This window comes from Acomys minous, assembly GCF_964271855.1.
Source record: "Acomys minous genome assembly, chromosome: 1".
Taxonomy (NCBI): domain Eukaryota; kingdom Metazoa; phylum Chordata; class Mammalia; order Rodentia; family Muridae; genus Acomys; species Acomys minous.
In genome coordinates, this window is record NC_140483.1 from 141058475 (window position 1) to 141071942 (window position 13468).

At 42.1% G+C, this 13468-nt stretch overlaps 1 protein-coding gene across 2 annotated transcripts in view; it reads left to right on the forward strand.

Annotated features, from left to right (window-relative positions):
* Nucleotides 1-12604, forward strand: part of RARS2 (arginyl-tRNA synthetase 2, mitochondrial) — a 40172-nt gene extending 27568 nt beyond the window's left edge. For both annotated transcript variants that reach the window (XM_084799172.1, XM_084799171.1), the window contains exons 9-20: nt 49-207; nt 851-957; nt 2777-2872; nt 4294-4354; nt 6091-6167; nt 7797-7921; nt 9014-9081; nt 9162-9271; nt 9635-9730; nt 10669-10743; nt 12010-12073; nt 12483-12604. In XM_084799172.1, coding sequence (XP_084655298.1) covers nt 49-207; nt 851-957; nt 2777-2872; nt 4294-4354; nt 6091-6167; nt 7797-7921; nt 9014-9081; nt 9162-9271; nt 9635-9730; nt 10669-10743; nt 12010-12073; nt 12483-12569 — 1125 coding nt within the window. In that variant the 3' untranslated portion in view covers nt 12570-12604. The remainder of the gene's footprint in view (nt 1-48; nt 208-850; nt 958-2776; nt 2873-4293; nt 4355-6090; nt 6168-7796; nt 7922-9013; nt 9082-9161; nt 9272-9634; nt 9731-10668; nt 10744-12009; nt 12074-12482) is intronic.
* Nucleotides 12605-13468: the final 864 nt, after the last annotated feature.

A 13468-nucleotide genomic window follows, 5' to 3' on the forward strand; every position in this document is an offset into this window, starting at 1 on the left:
TTACTGTGGTGATAACAATGTATAATAATGTATTTAATGAACTTTTAGGTTTATGTACAAGTTAATAAAGCAGCAGCAGATGATACAAATATAGCAAAATTGGCACAAGAATTCTTCCATCGACTGGAACTGGGCGACACGCAGGCACTTTCCCTGTGGCAAAGATTTCGGGACTTGAGCATTGAAGAGTACACTCAGATTTACAAGGTACCCTGCCATCTGTGTCCCCTGCCAGGCCTCTTGGCCAGTGCTGCTGCTTACCGCCTGCTGCTCAAGCTCGTCCTTAAGACAGATGGTCAGTCAAATGATATTCTGGGGTAGAGAGCTAGGATACACAGTAGCCCAGAGCGGTGCCGGGCTCGCACGTCTCTAGACCTTATCCTCTCAAGGAACTTAGTGAGATAGGACTAGATGGTGGTAAGGAAGACTGTAGTTGAGAGTCGGCGGGCAAGGTGCGCATCTGCATGAAAGGAGAGCTGGGGGGGGGGCAGATAGGAACAGGGTGGACGCCCTAGTCCAGGGCTCGACAGTCTGCTGCAGGCTCTGGTCTTGTAACCGGCCACAGTAGTGCGGCCCTGGTGACATGAGCACCTGAAGCGTGACTAAGGGACTGTCAGAGTGAATGTTCAGTGTTGCCTAATTCTGTTTACGAAGCCATAAATACCTGAGATTGCTACAGTGAACAGCAGGTGCTCTGTGAGGACTTGGCCTGTGTAGTATGCGCGTGTCATTAGAAAGTTTACATCTTATTTTTCCCAGCTTTGTCACAGACAGTAAGACATCTTTAATTTTGTCTTAGTGTAAAACAATTAGAGATTTAACATTTTTCTTTATTTCTCAATCTTCTTAGCGCCTTGGAGTATACTTTGATGAATATTCAGGAGAGTCATTTTATCATGAAAAATCTCAAGATGTCTTAAAGTTGCTGGACAGCAAAGGACTTCTACAGAAAACAATGTATGATAGAGTTACTATTTTTTCTTTTTCTTCAAGATTATGGCTCACTATGTAGTCCTGGCTGGCCTGGAACTTACCGTAGACCAGGCTGCCACAGAGATCTTGGCGCTTCTGCCTCTAGCGTACTGGCGTTAAAGGCGTACACCACCACTCAGCCCGGTGGTAGTCGTTTCGTGTGTGCCGTGAAACTGATGTTAATATAGCGTTTGAGTGAGCACAGGGTGTGGTATGTGGCCTTTTGCCGTTTGTACTGTCTCTCACCAGGTGTGGTGGTACAAACCTTTAATCTCAGCACTTGGGAAGCCGCAGCAGGAGAGCCTCTATGTGTTCCATAACAGCCATGGTGAGACTCTGTAGCCAAACTCTCCTGTGGGTGGAGAAACATTCCTGTAATCTGTCTGCAGGAGGCTGAGGCAGGAGAGTCACGAGTTCAAGGCTGTTGCTCTGAACCATACATCAAATAATGAGATGCTTTCTCAGGTGCTGGACATTGCTGTCCTAGCTAAAGTGCCATAGTCACAGGAGGAAGGATGGCACTGTTACAAGAGGAATATGAAGTGTGAAAACAACGTGGCCTACCTCAAGTTACGTAAACTTAGTAACTTGAAAAAAAGAGAGTATAACATGCTTACCCTTGCCTTTAAAAAAGACCCATCGTTTTCAAAGAATACTTAAGGCAACTTATGAAAACAGGTATGTTATTACAGGCTTACAAGTGAGTAGGGAGAAGAAATCAGGGAATAGCAGGGAAAATGGTGTACAGTCAGAGATTATGGTAGCCCATCCTTCTTGGCAGTGTCGCCTTGCATAAAGTAGAATTCTTCTTGAGAAACTCAACAAGCGACAGCTTTGCATTTCATGCTGTCGTACTTGATGTTTTGGTGCATACGTTCATTGTGGAACGTCCAAGTCAAGCCCGTTAGTGCTCATCGCTGTGGTCGGAGTGAGCTATGGGTGTACCACCTCACACACGCAGCTGTGATAGGAACTTTACGTCACAGTCAGTCATTGCCCTCTGGCCCAGTAGACTTCTAGAACTTACTCTCTCTTTCTAACTGCAACTCTGAACCTTTAGTTGACATCTCCTTTCCCTGCCTCTGGTTACATAATTCTACTCTCTCTGAATTCCACATGCGATGTCATGAGGGGAAGTTTTTGGAGGGAGGTAGTTTTTGTTTTGTTTTGCCTTGTTTTGTTTCTTTCTGTGCCTGGCCTATTTTTCTAAGCAAGCTGTCCTCCCAGTTCTTCTTGTTACAAATGGCACTTCATGTTTAAGGCCTGGGTAGAAGCAGCCATGCTGTATGTAGATCACTATCAACAGATGGACACTGGGGTTGAGTCCATGTCTTGAGTGTTGCAGGTAATGCTACAATAGACATGGCAGTGCAAATCTCTTCAACACAGTAATTTTCATTCCTTTGGATATATATCCAGAAACAGAATTGCTGGATCAAAGAGTAATTCCCTTATTTGAGTTTGTGCAGAACCTCTTTCCTGCTCTCTGTGATGGCTGTCCTAATTTACATGGCCACCAGTGGTAAAGAAGCATCCCATTTCTCCTTACTCTAGCCAATACATGCCATCCTTATTTTTGTCTTTTGTTTATTTGTTTATATAAAAAGTATTTTAACAAAAAAGAGAAACTCTTGTTGTAGTTTTAATTTTCAGCACCTCCAGCTAGCTCGTTGCTTGTCATGTGAACTGACACTACTTAATGTTCTGTGCACAGTGAAAAGAGCTTCTACTTGGCCAAAAGTGCCGTAGATATTCCATCTCCAAAGTACAATCATCATGGTGACTTACCTTTTGCATTTTCTAGAAAAGGAAACGTTGTGGTAGATCTCTCTGGGACGGGTGACCTCTCTTCCCTCTGCACTGTGATGCGGAGTGATGGGACTTCTCTCTACGCAACCAGGTTTGTAGCATCTGTGAAGGCAGACATTGCAACTTGTGACTTTATATTCTTTGTCCTGATATTAATGCAGGGTGATCGCTTATCCTCAAAAACTGCTTTAAAAACTCTAGTTTTAAACTACATACTTATTGCTTGCATATTTTAAGACATTTACTGCATTTCTATTTATTGTCAGTTGCAATTTCCAGAAGGATGTATCAGGAGAGTGGGACTCTGTATATATCATAAGCTCTTCACAGAAGGACACATCGTCTATGGGCCTCCATAGTCATGTAGTAGGTGTCAGGAAATGTGTTCTAAAAAATGATCAAGCTAAGGTTTAGTGGTGATCTCACACCTTAAAGACCATTTTACATGCATGTAAATGCCAAACCTCATTATATTGTAAAAAGAGAAGAAAAAAAAGAGAAAAGAAAAGAAAAAAACACTAGGTTGAAGGAGAAATAGGCTTTGCCATGCTTCACTCTGAGGAAGTGAGCACCGATTGTCATATATAAGAACAGTGCTTTCTATGCGCACATGGGTTTCTAGAATAAAACCAATAGGAAGAGAAGGCAGGACAGTGCAAACAGCCATCCCCAACCACTGCTGGCAAAGGTTCCGGTGTCAGCTAGGCCCGAGTTTTACGTCAGCCACAAACCGCTAAATGCATTTCCTTTGTCTGTTGTCCTTGTGGTACTAGGAATTAATCCCAAAATCATGTGTATGCTAGGCAAGCACTGTGTCACTGACCTATGCCAACAGCCTTACACAAAGCACTTTTACAGCATAATGGCATTTTTGCTATTGAATACTGTCATTATTATAAACAACGAGACAGTCAATTAATTTTCTTAATGCTCCTTAGAGAACTCATCTCTTTCTATTTTAGCATTTCTCTTCATCAGCTTCTTGCAATTGGGGTTAATGAGAAAAACTGTAATGTCTAAGAGGTGTGCCCCGCGTGCCTCGCTCTTTATGGGCTTTTTAAATGCAGTAGAAGTTATTGCTTTTGAGTGGTCCAAGATTTTGAAATTTTCTGATAATACAAACTAGAAAGAAGGACTTCTTTGGCTCTGTTGTCATCTATATTATGATTGAGGTTTTTGAGAAAATATATTGCAGAAAAGTAACAACTAGATGGTTCTCTTCAGTAGAGGATTGGTTAATTATAAAACACCTGTAAGGTACTTTTTAATGATTACTTGCTTACAGCTATTGTTTATTTTTAGTTGTTTTTTAAATTACATTTCCCAGGGCATTGTTTGTTATTTTCCCAAGCCCAATTTTGTTATTATTTCTTATCAAAGTGTACTGGGACTCTACAAGAGTAATTTATATACTCCAGGCTACAGAAGTATACAGATTTTAAATAGAATCATCTCACTGTTATCACGTAAGTAAAAGTAATTATAGTCCCCCCCCCCCTTTTTTTTTTTCAGGGACCTTGCAGCCGCTATAGATCGCATGGACAAGTATAATTTTGATTCAATGATTTATGTTGTAAGTAATCACAATAAGAAAACAAAAGGCTGTGAGCCAAGCAAGACATAGGAAGCCAGGGAGGTGGCTCAGTGTGTAAGGTGTTGCCTGCCTTGGATGCTTGGTGATGAAGCCCAAGTAATGGTGGCAGGCAGGAAGTGCCCACACGGGAGTCCTGGCATGCCTGCCTGCTCAAATATGTGCCCACACACAAATCAGCAAAAAGAAAAAAGGAAAATATGTTGAAAAAAGTTTTGTTAAACTACAGAAAATAATTAAATACGTGGTTGATTAAGATAGCAACTTCTCCTTAAATTTATTCTTAAAAAGACTCAACAATCAAAAGTTTACATTGCTTCATAGTGAAAAAAAGTTACCAACATCAAAAAGGTGGTTATATGAAATTACTATATATGAGTTATTGTAAGGCAGTTGTGTTTGTCTATTGATGCACTTAGAAAAATGATTACTTTATTTTGTGGGGAGGAGTTTGTAGCCTGAAATTTTTCCTTTCCATTTAAAATTGCATCAAGGGAATAGAGAAACAGCTCAGCACAATACTTGCTAGGCATTGCACATATGTGGTACACAGATACACACACAGGCAAGAACTCACTCACATAAAATACCTCTTAAATTTTTAAATAAAACTTTAAAATTGTATTCTATTATAGTGTTATTTAATATGTAAACTTTATTGCTATATGTCAAGTATAGAGTAGAATTATATTTTAAAAAGAACGGTTATAATTTTTAATACCTTAAGACAAGTTTCAGACTAGCAGTGCTTCTGCGCACCCTTCCCCAGCTCCCTTCTTCACGTGCATGAAGTACTTGGTTAAAGTCAGACTGACATGTGTAGAAACAGTCAAATCTCATCAGTTTTTCTACGCATTCCTATACAGTCTGGTTGTATGGAACTGTATCACGTGCAGATCTGTGTAACTACCACATTGGAACATTTAGCTGCTTTGTCACAGAACAGACCCAATCACAGTTCCCTCCAACCCTAACCTTGATCTTCACTGCACATGTTGTCACTTTAAGGGTGATGTGGACAGGGAATCATACAGTGCGTTTTGTTTTCACCCAGCATAGTGGCTGCCCTTGAGGTCCGTCCATGCCATTGTGTCACTAGTTAGTTCCTTTTATTGCTGGCTAGTGTCCTCGTCTCTTCTCCATCCTTTGCATGTGCTGCCTCCCTCTAGACTAAGAAGGCCCCACCATCTTCTTCCAGCACAGTTTTGGTCTTCTGGAAACAGAACTTTTAATACCCGAGGGAAAAGGAAATGAAATAGAGCATTCTGAAAATTGGAGTCCATGTTTCCCTCTGTTTTAATGGAGTTGTAGCTCTGGTTTTCCCATTCAACCTAGATACTCTTGGAGTGGGCTTATTTTAGAAATTTATCTTGATTTTTATTTATGTATAAGAGAATGAATGAGTGTGTGTGTGTGTGTGTGTGTGTGTGCGCGCGCGCATGCATGTTCCCACAGGCTAGAAAAGGGTGTCAGATCCACTGGAGCTGGAGTTGTGAGCCGTCCAATGTGAGTGCTGGGAACCAAACTCAGGTCTTCTGGAAGAGCAGCCAGTACGTACCCTTAAGCACTGAGCCATTTCTCTAGTACCTAGTGTGTTCATTGACAATGATGTTAGTCTAACAAAACTCTGTTCATTTAATTTAGGACCAGCCTGTTTTTACTTATTAACTTGTCTTTTATTTCTTTTGTTTAAATTTAAAAAAAAATTTTCCCCCAAGGTAGACAAAGGGCAACAAAGGCATTTTCAGCAAGTGTTCCAAACACTGAAGACCATGGGATACGAATGGGCAGAAAGGTAGGCTCTGCACTGTTCCTCGCTGCCTGTCAGGGTCACTAACAACTTAGGCTCCGCGCTGTTCCTCGCTGCCTGTCAGGGTCACTAACACCTTAGGCTCCGCACTGTTCCTTGCTGCCTGTCAGGGTCACTAACACCTTAGGCTCCGCACTGTTCCTCAATGCCTGTCAGGGTCACTAACACCTTAGGCTCCGCGCTGTTCCTTACTGCCTGTCAGGGTCACTAACACCTTAGGCTCCGCGCTGTTGCTCGCTGCCTGTCAGGATCACTAACACCTTGTGTCTACCAAGCCTCAGAGCACAGCTATAGTTATTCATGTTTATTTCTCTTTTCAAGATGTTAATATGCAAAGACATTAATTTTGTATTAGTTTATGTCTATTGGATGTCTGCTATCAGTGTCTTGGTTTTCAGCTATGACTATCCATTTCCTCTTCCTTACAAAGGCAACTAGGAATTTCTTCACAAGTTAGTGATTATCTCAGTAAAATGAAACTTTGATGGGCTGCAAAAAACCACATCTTATTTTTTTTATTTTTTGTTTACCATATGTTAGTTCTACATAATGATATCTTAATTTATTCATATATTGCATTTTTATCATATTCATACTTTCCCCTCTTGTTCCACTCCCATTGATCCTCTTCCCAAAGAGCCCCCTAAGCATGGGTAGAGTAAGGGAGACAGCCAGTAAAGAAAGTGTGCAGAGCGAGAAAATTTACCAGCCATCCATGATCGAGAATCAAGAATCTAGAATATATAAGACTTTTTAAAACACTAATGAAGAAAACATAACAAAATGAAAAAATGAACCATGAAACTGAACAAAGAAGTCTCTGAAAAATAATAAATGGTGGCACAGCGGTCAGCAGGCAGAGTCAGCAGAGGCTCTGTGAGCTTGAGACCAGGCTAGTCCAAGACAGCCAGAGCTACTGAGACGCTGTGTCAAAACACAAAAGTGTGTGTGTGTGCGCGCGCGCACGCCAATAAATAATTTCTGAAATATCAACATTATTAGCCATCAGGGAAATGCAAAATTTAACTACTTTGAGATTATATCTCACTGTGACACTATGATCAGAGTGGATTATCAAGAAAGCATATGACCCTAAGTCCTAGTAAGAAAGGGAACTTTGTCTGCCACTGTGCTGGGAGAAGTGTAAGCGTGTGCAAGCACTGTGAAAACCACTATGGCACTGCCTTATGGGTCAGCTTATGTCTGGGTATTTGCTCAAGGGGCTCTATATTGTACTGCAGAGACATACATTGCAATGTTCCTTGATGTTCTTGCACAGTAGCAAGGAGAGGAAATCAGTCTAGCTGTCCACCAAGTAATGAAAATGTACTTACGTAACAGAATTTTCAGCTATAAAAAATTGTTAAAATTTTTGCTTAAGACAGGACCCCCTGCGGCGGCTAACCTTGAACTCCTCATCTTTCTGCTTCTGTCTTCCCAGTGCTTGAATTGCCACCAGCAAGCCATTCCTGGCCTCTTCCTATTTACTTGATAATTGTTTAAACCTCTACTACTAGGGTTAAAGCTTTACATTATTTTCTTAAAAGGTGCTAAGGCATACCCCCATCATTAGCACCTTTTTACTTCTCTTTAATAAGTGCCTGTCCATTTCAGGTGCCAGCATGTACCTTTTGGGATAGTAAAGGGAATGAAGACACGAAGAGGGGATGTCACTTTTCTGGAAGATGTCTTAAATGAAGTTCAGTCAAGGATGCTACAGAACATGGCTTCCATTAAGAGTAAATCCTCTTTGCCGCTTTTATGCTTTCTTGGACTTCCACTGAACCTGACTAAAAGCAGCTCTCACTACTTTGACATATAATTCACTTGTTCACTAATACAACTTTGGTCTTCTTTTCCTGGAAGTTTGAGCACTATTGGCTGTTGTCAAAATCATCCTGTAAACTACTTGCATTATTTTTATATGTGTCTGTATGTGTACAAGTGCACATGTGCACACATTCATGTTGAAGCAAGAGGAGTTCTCAGATACTGCCCACTTTTTATAAAACACAAAACAGGATCTCTCATTGGCTAGGCTGGCCGGGCCACTGAGCTTCCCTGACACTGGGATTACAAGTGCAAGCCTCCACACTCAGCTTGGTTTTGTATAGGTTCTGGTTTTCATACTCGGGCTCTTGTACTTTCAAGGTGTCATAGTTTTCTATTGCTATGAGGAGCCAACATAGAGCAACATATAAGAGAAAGCTTTTAATTTGGAGCTCATGGTTCCAGAGGGCTAGCACTGACGACCACCATGCTGGAGAATAAGGCAGCAGACAGTCAGACAGGGCACTGGAGCAGTGACTGAGATCCACAAGCAAAAGGCAGGGAGAGTTAACTGGGAAGAACATGGGCTTTGAAACCCCGAAGTCCACCCTCAGTGACACGACTCCTCCAATCCTCTAATCCTTTCCAAACAGTTCCACCAACTAGAACCGAACATTCAAATATGAGCCCATGGGGAGCCGTTCTCATTTGAAACACTGTGTTACGCAAACACTTACCAACCAAGCTATCTTCTATCCCACGGCCTTGGTTTGTAAATTGGATCCGAGTAATTAAAGTTCATGTTGACTGTTTAGTCTTCACTCTTGGAAAATAACTGAGCTGTATCTAATACCTCACAAGGGATAGTTAGAAAAACAAGTAAGTCCATGTTTCTACACTTTGGTATAGGCAGGAGAACTATCTCTTGGGCAAATAGGGAAGGCGAAAGCACCTTATCATCTTTTTTGATTGTACATTTTCAGATTATGTTTTCTCAAGTTGATTCACTGGTCTTGAACAATATGGTGCAGGTTGAAACCAGCTGCCTTTATCTGTTTCAGCAACAAAAAAAGTGGAGAACGCACAGGAGACTGCAGAGAGGGTGGGGCTCGCAGCTCTCATCGTCCAGGTGTGCTGTGACTCCGCCCTGTGAGACCTTTTTGTCTGGTTTGTCGCAAAGCCCAGGGTAATGATGTGCTCTCGTTCTAGGACTTCAGAGGCTTACTCTTATCTGACTATCAGTTCAGTTGGGATCGTGTTTTCCAGAGTCGTGGGGACACCGGAGTCTTCCTACAATACACCCACGCCCGCCTCTATAGGTGAGAAAAGGCTGCAGGGGAGCCTGGTGTGGTTCTGAGGGCAGTGTTTGCCCTCTTTTCTGAACTTGGGTAAAACATGGCAGACTCTTATTGTTAACACTTAACAATCACTGATTATAACATGCTTTTTTATACACTGCCTCACTCTATCCTCAGTGATTCTGTCAGAGACTATCCCATCACCTACATTTTAACAGACATTGAAATATTTGGGGAAAATGAAAATTTAAGTCAATGTTGATGTCAGAGTCAAAAATGTTTAAGGAGGTAAAAAATGCATACCCAAAGCTAATAGTCATCACATGCAACTATAAGCCTGTAAATAACTGATCCTTTCACATTTGTTTACATTTTTGGTAACAGTCTGGAAGAGACTTTTGGATGTGGTTATGTCGATGACCTCAACGTTGCTTGTTTACAAGAGCCACAGTCAGTTTCAATTCTCCAGCATCTTCTCAGGTATGGAAGTTCTGTTATTAGCAAGTCTGATGCTCTTAGCTAAATTAAGAGTTTTTGCTCACTCTGGAGCCCTTAGTTTAGAGGCCGCTCCCTGCCTCGAAGACAGGTTATCACTGGGCCCAGAGGAACCTGCCTTTTGAGGACAGATTAAGGACACAGATCAAGCCAATGCTCAGTCCTAGTCTTAAAAATATTGCCAGAACCAGGCGTGGTGGCGCACGTCTTTAATCCCAGCACTCAGGAGGCAGAGGCAGGTGGATCACTGTGAGTTCAAGGCCAGCCTAGTCTACAAAGTGAGTCCAGGACAGCCAAGGCTACACAGAGAAACCCTATCTCGGAAAAAAAAAAATTGCTACAAAATATATTGCCACAAGAGAGTAGCACACAATCTGAGCCTGCTGTCGAGGGAGGCAATCCTAGTAAGAGCAGGTCTCTGGTTGGGAGTGAGAGCATCGCGTGTGTTATGATGTGTTATGGTGAGGAGAGACCCTGCCTGTGTGCAGCGTTCCCGAGCCCAGGACTCCGTTTGCCTTGTGCCTTCAGTTCTCCATGTCTTCCGCATTTGTCTGCCTAGCACCACCTCACAGGCAGGCCACACCTTGGTCTCTAAGAGCCTAGAGACCTTTGCCACACAATGGTTAGCAGTTCTTTCTGTGGGCAAGAAAAATTTATTCCCACATGACTGATTTGTGAAAGAAAATAAGCCCTCCTGGTCCCCCTGGCCTTGAGACTGGAGCTCACTGCTTTAACGGGCAAGATTTTTTTCTTTTTCTTCTTTTGCTCAGGACTACATCCAAGAGCTGTAAAGATGATTAGAAAGTCTCTGCTATCAAGGAACTTACAAGATCTTTCTCATGTGCCTTCTTAACTCTCCTCGAGATATCTGACATCTTAACAAATTAGCTTTGCAGAACAAATGACACTGCTCTCATTTTCAGGTTTGATGAGGTGCTTTATAAGACTTCTCAGGACCTGCAGCCTAAGCACATTGTTAGTTACCTCTTAACGCTAAGGTAATTCTTTAAATCTCCCTAGTTATTCAGGGTGTGTGTGTGTGTGTGTGTGTGTGTGTGTGTGTGTGTGTGTGTGTGTGTGTGTGTGTGTGTAAAGTTTAAATGGCTTCTGAGTTACTGCTGGCCTCTCTGTAAACTTCTCAGTTGTGCAAGTCTGCACCTGTGTCTGTCTTGTCTGTCCCTAACAAAGGGCTCTGCTCTCTTTTGAGCAGAAGAGAAAGCATCGCCTGGGGAAGAAATACAAGACATTTCAGGGAAATCTGTAACAGAGTTTTACACGCGAGGGAAGTGGCTGACTCCAGCTGAGCCAGAGGCACTCAGAATAGCAAACAGTACTACAAAGCCAAGCAACATCCATGTGCCCCACTCAGCACTTAGGGTGGATATTTGTTTTATATGGCCACTTTGTCCTATCTGCTGTTTTCCCTCATGTGCAGTGCTATCTGGGTCGGGGGAATGGAAGAGTGCGTAACATAGCATTAAAGCGACATATTAGTTGAGATGGTAAAAGTAATTACATGGGAAGTTCTAGACACGTGTCATGGTCATGAAATTGTCCCCAGAAGGCAAGTCAAACAGGCTAAACATACAACTGGATATCCGCCTAGGTTTTAGGTGACCTCCAAGTGTATTAACTCAGCTCTAAGGTCCAGTCTAGCTATTGTCATAATCAGCACGTGGGGGGGGGGGGGCGTCAGGTGCTCTGAAGCTGCAATTATAGGCCTGTGCTCTGACCTGAGTTCCAGGAACTGACGTCAGGCCCTGTACAGGAACAGCATGTGCTCCAGCTGCCGAGTTCTCTCTCCAGCCCTCTATTTTCTTTCCTTTCTTATCATGTGCATTTCATGGCCCATTGCTGCCATATCTTAACAGAAAAAGTACTTCAAGGAGTGTCCAGTGTGCCCTGTCCTGATAACTCGTCTCTATCCCACCTCAGCTGACATGGGGGAAAGCGTACACCATGTTATACTTTTAAAAGTTGTTTATAAAAGGAAGTTCTTACTGGTTGTTAGAAAAGCATGCCCTGTTTCTATAACAGTGGAATCTGACTCTTAGAGACTTGCCATTTGGTAGCAGCAGAGCTATAATCTGAAGCCTGAGTTCCATGTCTTACTTTATTAGACAAGCAAATGCATTTGTTTCAAACTTCAGATAGCTTTTTTGGTGATTCTAGGCTTTTCCTTAAAGTGTTGGATTAGGTATCAGAACAGTGGAAGAGGAGGTTTCTGCTGGGCCTCATTGGGATTTCTCTCCTACTTGTTTCAGTCACCTTGCAGCTGTGGCACATAGAACACTCCAGGTGAAAGGCAGTCCGACTGATGTGGCTGGGGTATGTTACATTGAATGCCCTCTTCATAACCACTTGGCACTGAAACTAATGTTAGGCCTAACGTCTTAGGAATTTTTCTGAAATATCTTAACTCCAGCAGTATATTTCTGTCTTAGATAATACATAGTATTGGGCTATAATAATCTGTGTTATGTATTTCCCCAAATAGTAGACAATTAACTACATCTTCTCCACCAGATGTTCAAGTGAGAAATTCTGCCACTCCCACTGCATACCCTTTCTATACTGTTCCTTCTGCAAGAGATGCTAGACTATATTTCCCTTGCCTCGAGTGTACAAAGGACTACCAAGCAGCACTCCTACTTTAAATTAGAATTAGTTCTAAAACCATTCTTTTTTGCTTGTTGCTAACATATTATTGAGTACTTAATCATTCTTTATCTTGTAGGCCAGGCTTCACCTGTTCAAAGCTGTCCGTTCTGTCCTAGCCAATGGAATGAAACTTCTCGGAATCACACCTGTATGTAGAATGTAATTTCTAATTAAAGTTTCTTTTTTATGCCAAGTGAATTCTAGTTGTTATCAGATGCCCTGCTGTTCAGAATAGAATTTAAAGTATCATTGTGTCCCAGAGTGTGTGGGGGGGGGGGCGGTCGAGACAGGGTTTCGTGGTGTAACCGCCCTGCTGTCCTGGAACTCACTGTGTGGTCCAGCTGGCCCTCACAGAGATCCACCTGCATCTGCCTTGCGTGTGGTTGGGGTTAAAAAGGTGTGCTCCACTATCACCTGGCCAGAATATTTCTTTTTTATATCGTGTGACATTGGCATATTTAATCTTTATTCTTAAAAAAATATGTATGTGTGTATTCATTCAAGGTCAGTAAGCATTCAAAAATGTAAGAAACTGAGTTGAGGGTGTGTTTGTTTTCTTTTGAAATGCCTTATATGGATCTAATAGGGGGAAAGACTAACATTTAAGTTCTGGCCTGAGATGATTCTTCTGTCATTTTTCTAGAATGTATGTGTGTGTGTGTGTTGCTAGAAATTGAGCCTAGAACTTTCTACACACTAGGCAAGTGCTCTACCACTGAGCTATATCCCTACCCTTCTTTTTTTACTTTTTATTTTGAAGTAGAATCTCATGTGACTTTCCTAGGTTAACTCTGAACTCATAACCTAACCAGGCCTTGAATTTGCCTGCATATTTGGGCTTAGCTAGAAACTTTTTTTTTTTCCCAACTTCTTGTTGTTGGGGCGGGGTTTCATGTGGAAGATAGAGGACAACTTTTGGAAGATGTTCTCTCTTCCCATTGTGGGCTCCAGGTCACAAATGTAGGGTGTCAGGCTCAGGCTTCTGAACATAAGCACTTTTAACTACTGAGCCATCTTGCTGGCCCCAGCAATTTTTTTTTTTTAAATATAAGACAAGAGCTC